General features: G+C 45.6%; 1 protein-coding gene across 1 annotated transcript in view; it reads right to left on the reverse strand.

Moving 5' to 3' along the window:
* The window catches only part of plxna3 (plexin A3), a 116896-nt gene that overhangs the window by 15207 nt on the left and 84189 nt on the right, over positions 1–17500 (reverse strand). Inside the window, 14 exon segments of the mRNA XM_030055392.1 lie at positions 945–1045; positions 1194–1349; positions 2285–2427; positions 3502–3736; positions 4751–4894; positions 5577–5696; positions 6334–6453; positions 7030–7123; positions 7220–7390; positions 8003–8139; positions 8421–8541; positions 8662–8810; positions 10227–10417; positions 11290–11386. Of these exon segments, the coding sequence (XP_029911252.1) occupies positions 945–1045; positions 1194–1349; positions 2285–2427; positions 3502–3736; positions 4751–4894; positions 5577–5696; positions 6334–6453; positions 7030–7123; positions 7220–7390; positions 8003–8139; positions 8421–8541; positions 8662–8810; positions 10227–10417; positions 11290–11386 (1979 nt within the window).

Raw genomic sequence — 17500 nt, forward strand, 5'->3', positions numbered from 1 at the left:
GCTACCCATAGGAACTGAACCACTGGACGTCCAGAGGTGAACATGGTGTCCAACATCTGGACTCAGTCTGGGGGAGTTTGGAAAAGGGGATTTTGCCCAAAACGTTGGCGTGTTCCTTTAACCCTCTGAACCCCAAGCAGTTTTTGGGTGTTTTCTGCTCCCCTCACATTTTGGCTCACTGTGGCCTTGTTTTTCTGCTGCACCTCTATGGAAACAGCACACCTGTGGCTATCACCTGAAGCCATTCAAACATGTCTTTCACACAGTATGAAAGAGTTATAGTGCCATAAATACTAAAAAAATAAAAAAGGCAAACTGATTTTTTTTTGATAATTTATTTTACAAAAATCGAGAAACACTGGAATAAATGTACAGAACATTTTTTCAAGTGTCACTGATCCAGGAAAAAAAAAGTAGGGCTTCACATGATTTATTTCCTGAAATATTAACATTTTTCCAACCTGTATAAACTTAGGCGTTTTTACTGCCTTGTGTCCTTCCATGTCACTACTGCTGCCTACACACTGAAATTCAGTGAATTTTTGTCACGCGACTGTTGGGCTCACCTGAATCAATCAAGATGTCTCAGATCCGCTGAAGACCGCAGAATTTTCTGTTTTTTGAATGATCTGGATTGAGTAAACGACTATTTTTTGGCGAATTGTTGAATGAAGCATGTATAATAAAATGATTCGAATGAAAAAACACTTTTTTAGGCTTAGTTTCGTCCTTTTTTCTACCGCTAAACGGAAGTCGGACATGTTGCATTCAGGGACCGTCGGAAAATTCAAATTCCGATGAAAAAATAGGTTTTTAAAGCTTCCAGCTATGATAAACGGTTGAATTTTGGCGATTTTTTAAAAAATACATGTCTTTCTATCCTGCCGGCGGGTTTGGGGTTCAGGGGGTTAAAGGTGAAAGGTGAAAGGTGAAAGGTGCCTGACCTCCTCAGCAGCAGCTTGGGGTGGTTCCTGTTCTCCAGGTTCTTCTCGATCAGGTCGGCCAGCAGCTGCTTCAGCACCACCGTGGCGTACTCCATCCGGCCCTGCAGCACAGAGAGCGCCTGTTAGAGAGCCACTGACCCTGACCCCGCCCCCCTCAGGTCCTCACGGGCCTGCAGGTGGACCCTCATGAGGCTCAGACAGACAGGTGTTTGGGTGTTCAGACAGACAGGTGTTCAGACAGACAGGTACCTGCAGGGCGGCCATCAGCAGCGAGGCCACGTTCCCTCGGTCCCTCATGGAGAAGGACCTCTGAGCCTCCAGCGTGTGGATGAAGGTCAGCAGGAACATCTTGTTGTTCAGCAGCTGACTGAAGAGACGCAGAGCCTTCTCCACGTTGGCCGGAGACTGGAGGACAGACAGACAGGCAGAGAGACAGACAGGCAGACAGACAGACAGGCAGAGAGACAGACAGACAGACAGGCAGAGAGACAGACAGGCAGAGAGACAGACAGGCAGAGAGACAGAGAGACAGACAGGCAGGGAGTTAATGCGAGGAGGAGGATCTGGTTCCAGGATCGGCCTGCAGGGTCTCCATGTGTTTATCATGATACTTCGGGTTCTGATTCATGATTTACTGTGATTTTAGGTTTCTGAATCCTCCTCTAGTTTGTGTGTGTAAAGTTTGATGAGGCTGTGATTCTCCTAGAGGTCACTAGAGGTCATTTTCTCCAGTGACGTCCAGTTGGACAAAAGTCTCTGCCTGCAGTGAAATGGCTGCTATGGGGGCCAACATCATCACACAGGAATCAAATGTGGCTCATTGAATCCACAAGAGTCTCAGCTTTCCAGTCAAAGCAACTGATGCAGCTCCAAGACTGTTTAGGCCCCAGTCTGCACACACACACCATTTTACAACAGGCCACAAGAACACATGTGGACTGCAGGCTTTGGGGGAGGAGCAGGAGGTGGGCGTGGCTGCAGAGGTGGAGGTGTCAGTTTCCACCAGGAGACCAAACATCCATGTTGGGTTTGGACATTCTTTTACTGTAGGAAATTAAAGTTGAGGCAGAGCTGCCACCATGGACAATAAAGTCAACTTTTCAATCCTTTCTCATTAAAGTAGAGGGAGACTGTTCCAGGGAAGGTCGCCTGAGACACTCCCATGTCCTGTCCTGAAGGTCTGATGATAATAAACTTTACCTGCAGCTCTCAACCAGGAACAGCAGCTCAAAGTGCTTCACAACACGGGAATGACACCGTTACACTCATCAGTTCATATGCAGCCTACACGGACTGTGTGTGTGTGTGTGTGTGTGTGTGTGTGTGTGTGTGTCTCGTACATCCAGCTCCTTAAGGACCGGGTGTTCCTCTATCCCAGGGAACATGACTCTCATGGTGTAGGTCCGATACTCCAGGAAGGGGATCTTCACTCCGTCCATGTCGTTGGTCAGTTCCTGGATGTCTGTCTGCAGCTCCGCGAAGGCTACAGACAGACAGAGAGAGAGAGAGGGAGACAGGTGGAAGAAGAATTAAAACCTTGGAGCGGGTGGTTATCGGTGCGTCCTGTCGCTCTGTCAGGTGAGAGGGTGACAGCAGACAGACGCCTGCAGACGTTCAGGGGCGCTGGAGGAGAATCCTCGTCTCCGTCTCCGTCCAGCAGGAGGAGCGAGGAGCCGACGAGCCGCCGGTCCTGCTCATTAATATTCAAATGTCCTGCTCATTAATATTCAAATGTATGCAGCAAGGTGCTGCCACACCTGCTGAGAGCGACAGATGAACAACGTAACCTGCAAGCTTCTCTGCTGCTGAGCTTTACTGTCCACACACACACACACACACACACACACACACACACACACACACACGCACGCACACAGATGTCACCATGGTTACGTAACGTCCTGCACACTGTGCACCAGGGGTGGAAGAATAGAAACAAACCTGGTAACGAAACATCACATCGTCACGCTGCAATTTGTAAAAACTTTCTAAAATGTAGTAACTTCTTCCTTCATTTTGTTATTAACATCCACTTTTGTAATAAAAATACATTTTACCAAATTTTGCAACAGGAGGCTGATGTCGAGTGTGGGCGTGTCTTTTTATTTTATCATTAAACCACTTTATTAAAAAAAATAAATAAAATAAAGTTCAGGATTATTAGTATTCTGATTAGGATCAATATTATGACCATCATGTTAGCATCAACAGCAGCTAGTGGCAATCTACCTGTAATAAAATATAAATTTAAAAAACTTAAAAACTTTACATAGATCTTGGTGTGACAGATCCAACCCTCCTTACTCTAGTTGTTGTAACAGATAAAGTAAAACGTATATAGATCTACATGTGATAGATCATATCCTCCTTGCTCTTCTTATAGAAGATAAATGAATGCTTGTATAGATCTATGTGCGACAGATCCTACCCTCACTGCTCTGCTCATTAGAAAGATCAATTAAAACTTAGATCTATATGTGATAGACTGCACCCTCCTTGCTCTTCTTCATACAGGATAAATGAGTGTTTGTGTAGATCCGGGTGTGGTAGATCGTACCCTCCTTGCACTCCAGCGCCACCCGGCTCTCCAGGTTGTCCATCTGCAGCTGGAGGCGCTTGAGCGTGCGGTCGGCGTCGCGCGTCTTCCTCTTGTAGGCGATGAGGACGGCGATGATGGCGATGAGCAGCACGCCGCCGCCCGCCCCGATGCCGATGATGGCCGGCAGCGTCAGGGCGCTGTCGGAGTAGATATGGAGCGTCCCCGGAGAATACTCCAGACCCCCAACCAGGATCTGCAGAGAGAGAGAGAGAGAGAGAGAGAGAGAGAGAGAGAGAGAGAGAGAGAGAGAGAGAGAATTAATGGAAGCATCAGCATGACATATTTTATCGATTAATAATCAGCAGTTTTAATAATTAATCAATGGTTGGTGTGTGGAAAGTCTTTGTTCACTAATAGCGGTTTCACTTTGAACTCCACTGTGTGTGTGTGTGTGTGTGTGTGTGTGTGTGTGTGTGTGTGTGTGTGTGTGTGTGTGCACCCTCTGATCTGTGACATCAGACCAATTATCTGTGCCTCCCTGCAGCTTCACTTAACGACTTTCACCTTTACAGAGATCTGCCCCCCCCCCCCACCGACACACACACACACACACACACACACCGACACACACACACACACACACACACACACACACCTCTCTCTCTCTTTGCTTGACCACAGGAGGTTTTGTGTTGTCGGTCTTTCAGCATAATCTGTGTTTTTAGAAGGAAGTTGAGTTTATTTCATCTTTAATCTGCGTGAGATATTTCCACGTCCTGACCTCGTCTGTGAAGGAATACCACAATAAAAGTCCCTGCCCTGTTTCCACGGTGCTCCTTGACAGAGGTCATGACAAAATAAAAGCACACAGACACAGCTGAACGTCAGTATGACCCGCGTCGACACAGGGACGTTTTAGGCTGCTTTCACTTTAAAAAATAATATAATATTACAATATATAATGCGTTTCTTTGTTTTTTCCCCCTTCCCTCCTAAACCCTGAGGGGTCGGACAGAAACACTGAAACTGAACAAAACCTGAAAATGTGGAAAAATCACATTCGGCACCGGCTGATGAATAAATTCCAAAAATGAAATGAAATCTGATAAAAATAAATTTAACGTTGCTGTGAATAAAGAAAGAAAAATTAAAAAATTAAAATAAAAAAATATCAGTCAATCACGTTCATGTACTGTCCTGACTGGGACGAGTGTGATTGGCTGGGGAAGCTGTAAAAAAGGGGGCGGGGCTAAGGCCTGTCACTCACCAGGACTCGCTGCTCCCCGGTGAGATCCGGCGAATCACAGAGCAGCTGGTTCTCTGACACGGTCAGCAGGCAGGGCGTCTCTCCAATCAGAACGCTGTAGTTCAGACGGGTGTTACCGGGGGCGGGGGGGATCAGGTTCTTCCCCTGCACACACACACGCACACACACACACACACACACACACACACACACACACACACTGACATTAATTAACGAGTAACAGAAATACTGCAAAACTGAAACTGAAATTAAATGAAAGCACTGACTTTGATCAAATTATGTTTTAGGACAGTGGCTCTAAAATGTTTTTCGATAATGTTCCCCCTGAAATAATGAAATAATGAAATGATTTTGCAAAAGAATTAAGCCTGGAAATTTAATTAACAATATAAAATGGTCCATATTTGATTTGCTGTAATGGGCTTTACAAAGTTCACAAAGTTGAATATTGCAAAATAAAGTTTATTTTGCCGCTGAGGTGAAGCCGAACACGAAGAACTTATTTCTAAAAATCAGGAAACGACCCCGTGAGATGACGTCACATGACCTCCACTTCCTGTCAAACTGTGACATCATCCTGCTCTCGTGGCTGGAAACTAAAGTTTCAATGAAACCTTCACAAAGCTTTCAGTGTCCCTTCAGAATAAAAGTGGTTCTCTAACAAAGTGAGATCCTGTTGGTTTGAGTGGCCCCTCCCTGCACCGTGCCCCGCTGCACACTTCCTGTCTCAACAGGAAATACATCAGATCAACAAAGTAAGAGTCTGTTTCATGATTTTATTCTGAAAGGAAACTCTTCTTCTGCTCATCCATTCTGTGTTTCTGACCTTCAGGATGATGGGCGAGCCCGGTTTGACCTCCAGTATCCCAGAGTTCCCCAGGGGGTCGAAGGAGGGGTTGGGGTAGTGGGTGAAGGGCGTGGTGTTCAGGACGAGCAGCGAGGACACCTGCACACACACACACACACACACACACACACAACAACACACAACATTAAGACTTTTACTTTGAAACTTCCTGTTTATCTGTGTCTGTTTGGCTCTGAGTTACGATTCAGCTCAAAATCCTCCGAGTCGCTTCAGGATCATCAGACGTGTCAGAAATTATTACAGAGCCAGAGAATATCCCGAGAAAAAACTCAGATTAAAGTCATACATTTATGAGAAAAAAACTCAGATATTCTCTGAGATTAATGGAGTAAATTTATGAGAAAAAACTCACAAGTTTATGAGAACAAAACTCAAAAATTCTGAGATTATAAACTCACAAAATTATGAAAAAAATTCAGAATTTTCAGGATTAAAGAGGTAAATTTATGAGAAAAAAACAAACAAACAAATTTATGAGGAAAAAACTGCAGAGAAATCCAGTTTTTCCTCTCCTGGTGATTTAAGCCCAGAATCACATCAACACTCTCATCAGCATCTCAATTTTTCATCAGATATTCAAATTTAAATAACATAACATGACGTACATACTACTACTGCATATACTACTACTGCATATAGTACTACTAATTCAATTACTAATATTGTGTATTGTGTATTATGTGTGTGTGTGTGTGTGTATGAGTGAGAGAGAGACCTGGTCGAGGATGAAGCCGAACTCATCGGGGTGCAGCGCCCCCTCTGGTGGGTTTGGTTTACTGTAGACCAGACCAGGAGCCAAACACGTCATCACACTGTCATTCACTACAGAGCACACCTGGAGGAGAGAGAGAGAGAGAGAGAGAGGGAGAGGGAGAGAAGGAGAGGGAGAGAGAGAGAAAGGGAGAGAGAGAGGGAGAGAAAGAGAGAGAGAGAGAGAGAGAGAGAGAGAGAGAGAGAGAGAGAGAGAGAATATTTATCTGCATATATAGGTGTGTGTGTGTGTGTGTGTGTGTGTGTTTATGTAGTGAGCAGGTTTAAAGCTCAGATTAAGAAAGAATTTAAAATAATATCCAACATTTTGGGCAAAATCCCCTTTTATCGACTTCCTCAGACTGAGACCAGATGTTTAGCTTAGCACAAAGACTTGAAGTCTATGGGAGTCGTTAGCCTAGCCACAGGATCCTCTGTGTGAATCAGAGCTGCTGGGAGGAGCCAGGCTAACCACTCCCATAGACTTCAGGTCTTTATGCTAAGCTAACAGGAGATGCTACCCATAGGACCTGAACCAGTGGACGTCCAGAGGTGGAGATGGTGTCCAACATCTGGCCTCAGTCTTGCGGTCGTGTGTGTTCAGTGTGAAATCTGCAAAATGTTAATAATAATCATAATAATAATAAGTTGTGTAACTCACATTCGTCGTTTCCACGCCTCCATATTTGGCTCTGACTTTGGGCTCCTGGATGGTCAGCAGGTTGGTTCCTGTTACTGTTATAACTGTGCTGCCACTGCGCACACACACACACACACACACACATTAAAGATCAATAATAGTGTCAGTATTGATTATTGATAGCTGTTCCTGTGACGGTGGCTGTGTTTACTTGAGGATGGTCCAGTTGGGCTCGATGTTGGTGATGGTCGGGTCCTCGGTGTAAATGTATTTGGTGTCGGCGCTCGTCACCTCCGCCCTGTCAATCATCAGGCGGATGGGGGCGGGGCCAGAGCCCGACAAGGAGGCGGGCGTTACGCAGACGATGTCCCGATTGGTCCGCCTGGAAGCGGGTGGGGGAAAGAGAGGAGCTCAGTGATTGGCTGATCATTTGTGTGGTGTTTTTGCCGCTGTTTGCCCATGCATTCATGTTCATGTGTTCATGCATTCATTTGTTCATTTATTTATATATTCACTCACACGCTTATTCATCCATTTATTTGTCAGTCACTCTTTCATTCATTCATTCGTCAATTTGTATGTTTGTTCATTCAAATATTCCCTCATCCATTCACTTGTTTGTCTTTTGTGTCCATATTTGCACTTTAATGTTTATGTATTCATTCATTCATTCACTTTTTCATTTGTATATCATGAATTCATTCAGGTAATCATTTGTCCATTCAGTTGTTCATTTATTGTACAAATCAATCACTTCATTCATTTATTCGTCAGTTAAGTCACATATTTAGTTGTTCATTTTTTAGAGTATTCATCCATTCATTCATTCATTAGTTCACTGATGCCTCACAAACACAAAACACAAAAACATAAAGCGTCTCTGCCGTTGATTCATACGAGCGGGCTGTCCCAATAAAACAAAGATACGGCAAAGTCGTGTTTTTGTATGTTTGTTAAATTATTCAGCCATTCATCTGTTCATTCATTCACTCACTTGACAAACAGACACTCCTCTTTGTCAATGTAGACGGTGACGCTGCTGCCGGCGTCCAGATGCCGGCCGGACACCGTCAGCCTGGTTCCTCCAGACACGGGGCCTTTCTCGGGCCGGACGCGGCTGAAGGACGGGCTCTGCGGGACGGGGCGGGGGGGTGGGGGGGCGAGGGGGGGGAGACAGTCCAGTTACTGATCAATATCTGGGATCAAATGGACTGATCAGTTTATAGCATTGAGCCCCACTGACCCACACAGATTCTGCCTCACAGCGGCTCAGCTTTCTCTCTATAAATAGACTTTGGTGATAGTCAATACTTTGATTGATCGCCACAGTCTAGGCTCCTCCACTGTGTCCTCAGTGCCTCCACACACACACACACACACACACACACACACACACACACACACACACTCACCACGAAGGAGTAGGTCTGGGTGGACAGCGTGCGGTACTCGGCGCTGCAGACGCCGATGCAGAGCTCGACCGGCCCGCCGGGGGAGTGAGGGAGGAGCGCTTCAGCCATGTCGCACACGATCCTGCGGACGGAGAGGGGGGCGGAGCAGGGGGCGTTTAGCAACAAACACACGCACCGATTTGTTTAGCAGTATTGTTTTCCACACACACACATGCACACACACACACACACGCACACACACCTCTCGGCGCTGATGTACTGTGCCGGGACGGGGCTGCAGCGGACCCCGGCCACCTGCACGTGGGCGATCTCTCGGACCTGCAGGCCCAGGTTCTCGCCCTCGATGGTGACCCGCGTGCCGCCCTCCCGAGGGCCCGTCAGGGGCCCGATCTGAGGAGACACCAATCACCGATCACTTATCAATCAGCCCTCGTCAGTATTTGATATTGATTTGCTTTGTCATGTTACTCTGAGCTGAGCTGAGCGGAGCGGACAGAGTAACGAGGGCCGAGGGGCGACTATCAGTCAAATCGATCATGTTGCTGTCGGTATTGATTAACTGATTACAGCCAAAATAAACTGGACTGGACCTCAAACTGACAGGAAACAGCAGAGGTTGTGGGTTCGATTCCCTGCCTGGATAATTCCAGCTGATATTTCACGGAGGACGACAACAACAGCTGTAGTTTCACTTTCCTGTCTTAGTGATTATGGTTGCAAGTTCAATTCCCTGCCTTGGCGATGGCTACCCAGCAGGTTGTGGGTTTGATTCCCTGCCTCAGCAGAGTGAGGTTTACCTCCTCACTTCGATCATTCAGACGATTCAAAGTGGCTACGGCTGCTGCCACGGTTTTGATGAGCACTGCTGAGGTTGTGGGTTCAATTCCCTGCCTTGCTGATGGTAACAGAGCAGCATGTGTTTTTTCCCCCCCTAACATTATGATGTGTAGCTAGCTGCTCGTTTGGTTACCCATTTTGCTGATGACATCAATGGAGGTTTAGGGTTCAATTCCCTATGTTGCTGATACAAACAGCAGAGGTTGCAGGTTTGATTCCCCAGGTAACGATTGTGGCAGAGGTTGTTAGTTTGATTCCCCACATTAATTATGGCTATAGCAGAGGATGCAGGTTTATTCTGTACCTCAGTAAAGACGTGAACAGAAGTTGTGGGTTTGATTCCCAACATTAATGGTGAATTGAACAAAAGGCTGCAGGTTCAGTTCCCATAGTAACGACTGCAGCAGAGGTTGTGGGTTCAATTCCCTGCCTTGGTGATGACTAGGGTGGTGACGGCAGTGGGTCCTACTCCTAACCAGTCAGAGCTGGTTGTAGGTTCAATTCCCTATCGTGATCATGACTTGGACAAAGGTTGTGAGTTTGATTCCCTACATTAATAATGAACTGAACTAAGGTTGTAGGACTGATAACGACTGTAGTAAAGGTTGCAGGTTCGATTCCCTTCCTCAGTAATGAACTGAACTGAGGTTGCGGGTTCGATTCCCTTCCTCAGTGATGACCTGAGCGGAGGTTGCGGGTGCGATTCCCTTCCTCAGTGATGACCTGAACTGAGGTTGCGGGTGCGATTCCCTTCCTCAGTGATGACCTGAACTGAGGTTGCGGGTTCGATTCCCTTCCTCAGTGATGACCTGAGCAGAGGTTGTGGGTTCAATTCCCTTCCTCAGTAATGACCTGAACTGAGGTTGCAGGTTCAATTCCCTTCCTCAGTAATGACCTGAACTGAGGTTGCAGGTTCAATTCCCTTCCTCAGTGATGACCTGAGCAGGGGTTGTGGGTGCGATTCCCTACCTTGGTGATGCGCGGGTGGCTGCAGCGCAGGTTGTGGCGGCCGTGGTGCATCCAGTTCTGCTCAGGGGCGGGGCAATGCTGGCGCAGCAGGCACTTCCTGGTCTCGGTGCACCAACCGCACTCGAAGGTGGGCGGGGCTTTGAGGCACTGACCGCAGCTGGAGCGCTGAGCCTCACACTTATACAGCAAGGCTGACACACACACACACACACACACACACACACACACACACACACACACACAGACACACACACACACACAGACACACACACACACACACACACACACACACACACACACACACACACACACACACACACACACACACACACACAGACACACACACACACACAGACACACACACACACACACACACACACACACACACACACACACACACACACACACAGAGGTAGGAACATGAATAATTCGGTAACACTTCACAATAAGAGTACAACATTTAACGTTAGTTAATGCCATAATAAACATGAAGTAACAGGTAATAAACATGAAGTAACAGGTAACTAACATGAAGTAACAGGTAATAAACGTGAAGTAACAGGTAATAAACATGAAGTAACAGGTAATAAACATGAAGTAACAGGTAATAAACATGAAGTAACAGGTAATAAATGTGAAGTAACAGGTAATAAACATGAAGTAACAGGTAATAAACATGAAGTAACAGGTAATAAACATGAAGTAACAGGTAATAAACATGAAGTAACAGGTAACTAACCGTTAACTAATGTGTCTGAGAATCATGTACTAATGCTGTTCATGCTAAGGTATTAATTTATATGTTATTTAAGGGTTATTGTAGATTTTATTATCATCAGTAAAAGCCATAATAATCATTAACTAATAGTTAATTAACCATTAGGGCATTAACTAACGTTAACTAACGTTAATTGTTGTCCTCTTATTGTGAAGTGTTACCAATAACACTGTGACAATCGGAGGCGTCTGTCATGGTAAACCTTCCTGCTGCTGTTATTCTGTTTCATATTGTGAAGGGACTGATTCATGTTATTGATCAGGTGTGACGACACGGCGGCTTTACCTTTCATAGACGCCGGCTTGTCGATGAAGAAGTCTCCGTCCCAGACGATGGAGAAGTCCACCGGCAGATCTCCAGCTTCATCACCTTCATACCAATACTGAGAGAGAGAGAGAGAGAGAGAGAGAGAGAGAGAGAGAGAGAGAGAGAGAGAGAGAGAGAGAGAGAGAGAGAGAGAGAGAGAGAGGAGAGAGAGAGAGAGAGAGAGAGAGAGAGAGAGAGAGTTAATTGATCATGATGACATGTTAATTGGCAGAGGGAGGGTTACAGTCTCTGGTTATAGATCAGATCTCCATCACATATTAATTCTGATTCAGCTGCAGGAAGAAACTTTGATTAAAGGAGAAGAAAAGAGGAGAAACGTAAGAACGAAGCATAAATAAATACAAAAATTAGTACCAAATATTACTAAATACTAATTACTAACACTACTGATAATGATGATACAACTACGGGCACTTCAGCTTCATTAAACTCTATGACTGATATTAATAAGAGTAATGATGATAATAATAATAAACATGAGAATAATGAGCAATAATGTGCATAAAAATGTAAAATCAGCTCATCGACTGCTGAAGGAAGGAGCAGCGAGCAGCAGGAAACACGCGCACGCGCGCACACACACACGCACACGCAACGGTGTTGTCATGGCGGCTGCTGGTCTCCATGGTAACCAGCAGAAGGCCGACAGAGAAACAACATAATGGATTTGGACCTGATGGAGCCTGAATGACCTGTCTCTCTGCCTGTCTCTCTCTCTCTCGCTCTCTCATCTGAGATTAACAGTAGGATGTTAATGGAACTGAGCAGTGTGTGTGTGTGTGTGTGTGTGTGTGTGTGTGTGTGTGTGTGTGTGTGTGAGTGTGTGTGTGTGTGTGTGTGTGTGTGTGTGTGTGTGCGCAGGCTTTGTAAAATGGACAATGCACCTCATCTTCAGTGGCACTCAGAGAGAGGGAGGAAATGTCCTGAATATGTCAGCTCGACTGGAAAGACTGCAGATAATCTGATCTCTCTCTCTCTCTCTCTCTCTCTCTCTCTCTCTCTCTCTCTCACACACACACACACACACACACACACACACACACAGAATGCTCTCATTAGAAGCTGCTGTGTGTCTGCAGACTGAGTCCGTCTCCACAGGGCCGGGCTGCACCGTTTCCCAGCCGACAGTGAAGAGACGGAGCGGCGAGTCCAGAGCCACGTTTGTGTCTTTTTCTCTCACACACACGACAACACACACACACACACACACACACACACACACACACACACCCCGACCCGTTCACACTGGGCCGTGGGACAGACAGGGACTGGAGCTTTCTGTAATGACAAACTGAAAATCAATATGTCTTAATGAGTCCAGTTTGCTGCTCATTTCATTAAGTTACAACACACACACACACACACACACACACACACACACACACACACACACACACACACTGATAGATTAATGAAGAGGTAGCTACAGTGACATAACCTTACTTCAGCAAAAATAAGAAAAAACCTAGCATGAAAAAACCTACATGACAACACACACACGCGCGCGCACACACACACACACACACACACACACAAATGCAATTAGCAAATGTCATTAAGTCACAACTCTATAATTCCACCTCAGCAAAAACTATTTCACCATCCAACCAGTTTTACTGCATTTCACCTCACACACACACACACACACACACACACACACACACACACACACACACACACACACACACACAGGCTGTAATTAATAAAGCTCTGGTATTAAAATGATCTTTTCTGCAGACCAGCAAGAACCAGCACATTATTCAAAACCCTGACTCTGTGTGTGTGTGTGTGTGTGTGTGTGTGTGTGTGTGTGTGTGTGTGTGTGTGTGTGTGTGTGTGTGACAGAGAGAGAGAGAGAGAGAGAGAGAGAGAGAGAGAGAGAGAGAAATGACCACACCATAGAAATATGCTGAGAGAGAGATGACTGTGTAGATGTGTGTGTGTGTGTGTGTGTGTGTGTGTGTGTGTGTGTCTGTGTGTGTCTGTGTGTGTGTGTGTGTGTGTGTGTGTGTGTGTGTGTGTGTGGTGGTTTTCCTGCACACTGCAGAGCCTCACACACTGACCAACACGACTGAGCAGCAGCAGTTCAGACTCCATAAGCCATGCTAACATGCTAACATGCTAAGAGGCTAACGCTAGCTGCTAGTAGCTATGTTAGCTGGAGCGCTAATTAGCCGTGCTAACGCTGTGAAGCCCAGACAGACGTCTCATTTCTCATTTAAATTACTGTGAAAATAAAAAATAAAATAAAATTTATACTAAAATGACCTGAAACCAAAATCAATTTAGGAGAAAAAAATTATTTTAAAAAAATGTATTTAAAAAAATCCAGATAATAATAATTAATAATTATAATTAATTAATAAAAAAAATAATAAAAATGAACAATAAAAAAATTAATAACAATAATAATAATAATAATAATTTTACTTATCATTATATTGTATATTTAAAATTACATTACAAAAATAGCATAAAATGAGCCCCCCAAAATGTAAAATATTTAAAAAAATAAATATTCTGATAAAATTAGTTTGGACATGACAAGACATGAAGACGAGCTGTCTCTCTGCTCACACAGGCCCTGTCTGTCTCACTGCTCACACAGGCCCTGTCTGTCTCACTGCTCACAGGCCCTGTCTGTCTCACTGCTCACAGAGGCCCTGTCTGTCTCACTGCTCACAGGCCCTGTCTGTCTCACTGCTCACACAGGCCCTGTCTGTCTCACTGCTCACAGGCCCTGTCTGTCTCACTGCTCACACAGGCCCTGTCTGTCTCTCTTTTTCTCTTCATTATTTCTCACTCTTTTTCTTTCTTCTTCAATTTCTTTTTCTCCAATTCCTTTTATTTCCTCTCTCTCTCTCTCTCTCTCTCTCTCCCTCTCTCTCTCTCTCTCTCCCTCTCTCTCTCTCAGGTTCCTGCTGGCTCTTAATGTCACAGTGCTGCTGGACACCAGTGGAGTGTGTGTGTGTGTGTGTGTGTGTGTGTGTGTGTGTGTGTGTGTGGTCACCATGGAAACCCCTGCCCAGTAGCTAGGATGGTTGCTATGGGGTCAGAGGTGCTTAGCAACAGCAGCGTGTGGGGTGCATGTGTGTGTGTCTGTGTGTGTGTGTGTCTGTGTGTATGTGTGTGTGTGTGTGTGTGTGTGTGTGTGTGTGTGTGTGTGTGTGTGTGTGTCTGTGTGTGTGTGTGTGTGTGTGTGTGTGTCTGTGTGTGTGTGTGTGTGTGTGGCTGTGAGTTTAGTGACAGATCGACCAATGAGGTGTGAGTGTTACTTTCCTCATCAGACCGCTGTGCCTCCTCATGCTAACAGTGTTAGCGTGTTAGCGTGTTAGCATCCTGAGAGGCGGAGCTGCTCGCTGTGGGTTTTCCTCGTTTTCGTCCAAACCGCTCACGACATGTGGACGTGTGTGTTAGCATGATCACTGTTTACAACAACAAGCTGACAAACACACACACACACATGCTAACTGCTAACTGCTAACCAGCTGCTGCAGTGACTCCAGTGGGAAACAGCTGGCTGTGTGTTTACAGACAGGACAGCAGCTCCAGGCCCAGGCTGGGACAGAGAGGCTGAGGATGATGATGATGATGATGAAGATGATGATGATGATGATGACAGGGTTTCCCCCAGTGCTTTATAGGCCTGGTGGGCCGCCAGGCTTTCCTTGCCCCCCCGCCAGGCTAAGCGTCGCTTGTTTATTTATTTTAAATAGTTTTTTTATGCACCAGAAACAGAGATACCAAAGACGGTTTATAGAGCTTTTAACTGCATCTGGTGATATGGTTGAAAGCGCAATGGACATCTTCTGGTCGATACGTGAACACTTTGTTTTTCCGAAGTCGGAGGAGCACTGGAGGAGACGATGAGCCCGCTCGTTCACCCCCGGGCCGAGGGGAGTGCGCCCCCGGGCCGAGGGGAGTGCGCCCCCGGGCCGAGGGGAGCGCGCCCCCGGGCCGAGGGGAGTGCACCCCCGGAGCCGACCGAGCCGCGGCTCGATGACGAGGCAGAGCCAGTGCGAGTTAGCACGGATGTTAGCACGTCAGGGCAGAAATGACCAGGATAACCCCACCAAGCTGCACTGCTAAGTGGAATATGGCAGGATTTGACATAAGTTGAATGAAATGTGGTTTTTGAGTGGAATATGAACGTGTGTCTGGAAAAGGCACAGAAGATTTCCAGCTACCGCAGCGCACTCACATAGATTGTGTAACAAAGTGAAGAGTCGCCACTCTGCTCTATTTTCACTGGCTAACAGCAGCACACTGGCTTAGCTTGTCTATTCAGAGAAGAGGTATCACTCTGGCTTATTTTTCAATCTATGTTATCACAGGTGTGTTTGATAAGTAATTTACATTTTTAAAATAATAATAATAATTTAACATGTTGTTAAATTATTGGAGTCAACCTCCCCCCCCCCCCCCTCCACCGGCCCGACCACCAGGCTTAGCAAGTTTTCTGGGGGAAACCCTGGATGATGATGATGATGATGATGAAGATGAAGATGATGAAGATGATGAAGAAGAAGATGATGATGATGATGAAGATGATGAAGATGATGATGAAGATGAAGATGATGAAGAAGAAGATGACGATGATGATGAAGATGATGAAGATGATGATGAAGAAGATGATGGCGATGATGATGAAGATGATGAAGATGATGATGAAGATGAAGATGATGAAGAAGAAGATGATGAAGATGATGATGAAGATGATGAAGATGATGATGAAGATGAAGATGATGACGATGACGATGATGATGAAGATGATGAAGATGATGATGATGTGAAAGCAATGTGGATTATCAGCACAGAGCAGATGTGTGTTGGATGCAGAATCCCAGGTTCAGGTACAGATCTGTTCTGCTCTGTGAATGGTTAGCCTGCTGGCTAGTTAGCTCGCTAACAGTGTGTTCAGGTTAGCAGCGGCATGGTTAGCCTGCTGGATAGTTAGCTCGCTAACAGAGCGTTCAGGTTAGCAGCGGCATGGTTAGCCTGCTGGATAGTTAGCTCGCTAACAGAGCGTTCAGGTTAGCAGCGGCATGGTTAGCCTGCTGGCTAGTTAGCTCGCTAACAGTGTGTTCAGGTTAGCAGCGGCATGGTTAGCCTGCTGGATAGTTAGCTCGCTAACAGAGCGTTCAGGTTAGCAGCGGCGTGGTTAGCCTGCTGGATAGTTAGCTCGCTAACAGAGCGTTCAGGTTAGCAGCGGCATGGTTAGCCTGCTGGCTAGTTAGCTCGCTAACAGCGTGTTCAGGTTAGCAGCGGCATGGTTAGCCTGCTGGCTAGTTAGCTCGCTAACAGCGTGTTCAGGTTAGCAGCGGCATGGTCTGATCTACCTAATCTAATCTGATCTACCATGTCACGCTTCCCCTCTGGATTATTATTGATCATGGCTGCTGAGTGAACAGCAGCTCAGTGATCAGCTGGTCAGGTCGTGAGGCAGGGAGTGAGACAGGCAGAGCCACAGACGATGGCTGGAGGGTAAGACAGGGAACTGAGAAGATAAAGGCTGATAGTGGGGCGGCATAGCTAAACTATCGTTCATTTTGTGATAAAAGCACCAAATTTGGTAGATGTGTTGGTGGATATATTTCAAACAAATCTGGATATTGGGCCATCACAAAATCGCCCCCTAGTGGCCATAGCAGGCATTTGATTTGTTAAAATGAATAAAAATATAAAAATGATTCATTAAAATATTTTAAAAATGTAAATACACATTAAATTAAGAAAAAATACAGTTATACACACTCAGTATCTCAAACACTTTCTGCCCCCACCACCACAACCACCACTGCAAGCCAGCTAGCCAACGAGCTAGCTAGCATATAGTCAGGACCGAAAATTGAAAAAGCCCCTTAGGAAACAACATGGTAGGCATTTTTGAGGAAAAGCACTTTATCTGTTGTTTCTGTATGATTATTTAATGCTGAATCCATTTCTGCCGTATGCCAAGCTGTAAAGATTACCATTTAGTCATAATTATTGATTAATTAGCATAGCTATTGATTAGTCGCCCAAAGTCAGAAATGGCTATCAGTTTCCTATTTGTCAATATTCTATATATGATGTTTGGTATCATTGTAAAGGGGACCTTCTCAGCTTTCATTTAAGCCCATGGGTGTCTCTTTCTGACAAACACAGAGGTCACATGACCTCCTTAAAC

The sequence above is a fragment of the Myripristis murdjan genome, chromosome 7 (assembly GCF_902150065.1).
Source record: "Myripristis murdjan chromosome 7, fMyrMur1.1, whole genome shotgun sequence".
In the NCBI taxonomy this organism is placed as follows: domain Eukaryota; kingdom Metazoa; phylum Chordata; class Actinopteri; order Holocentriformes; family Holocentridae; genus Myripristis; species Myripristis murdjan.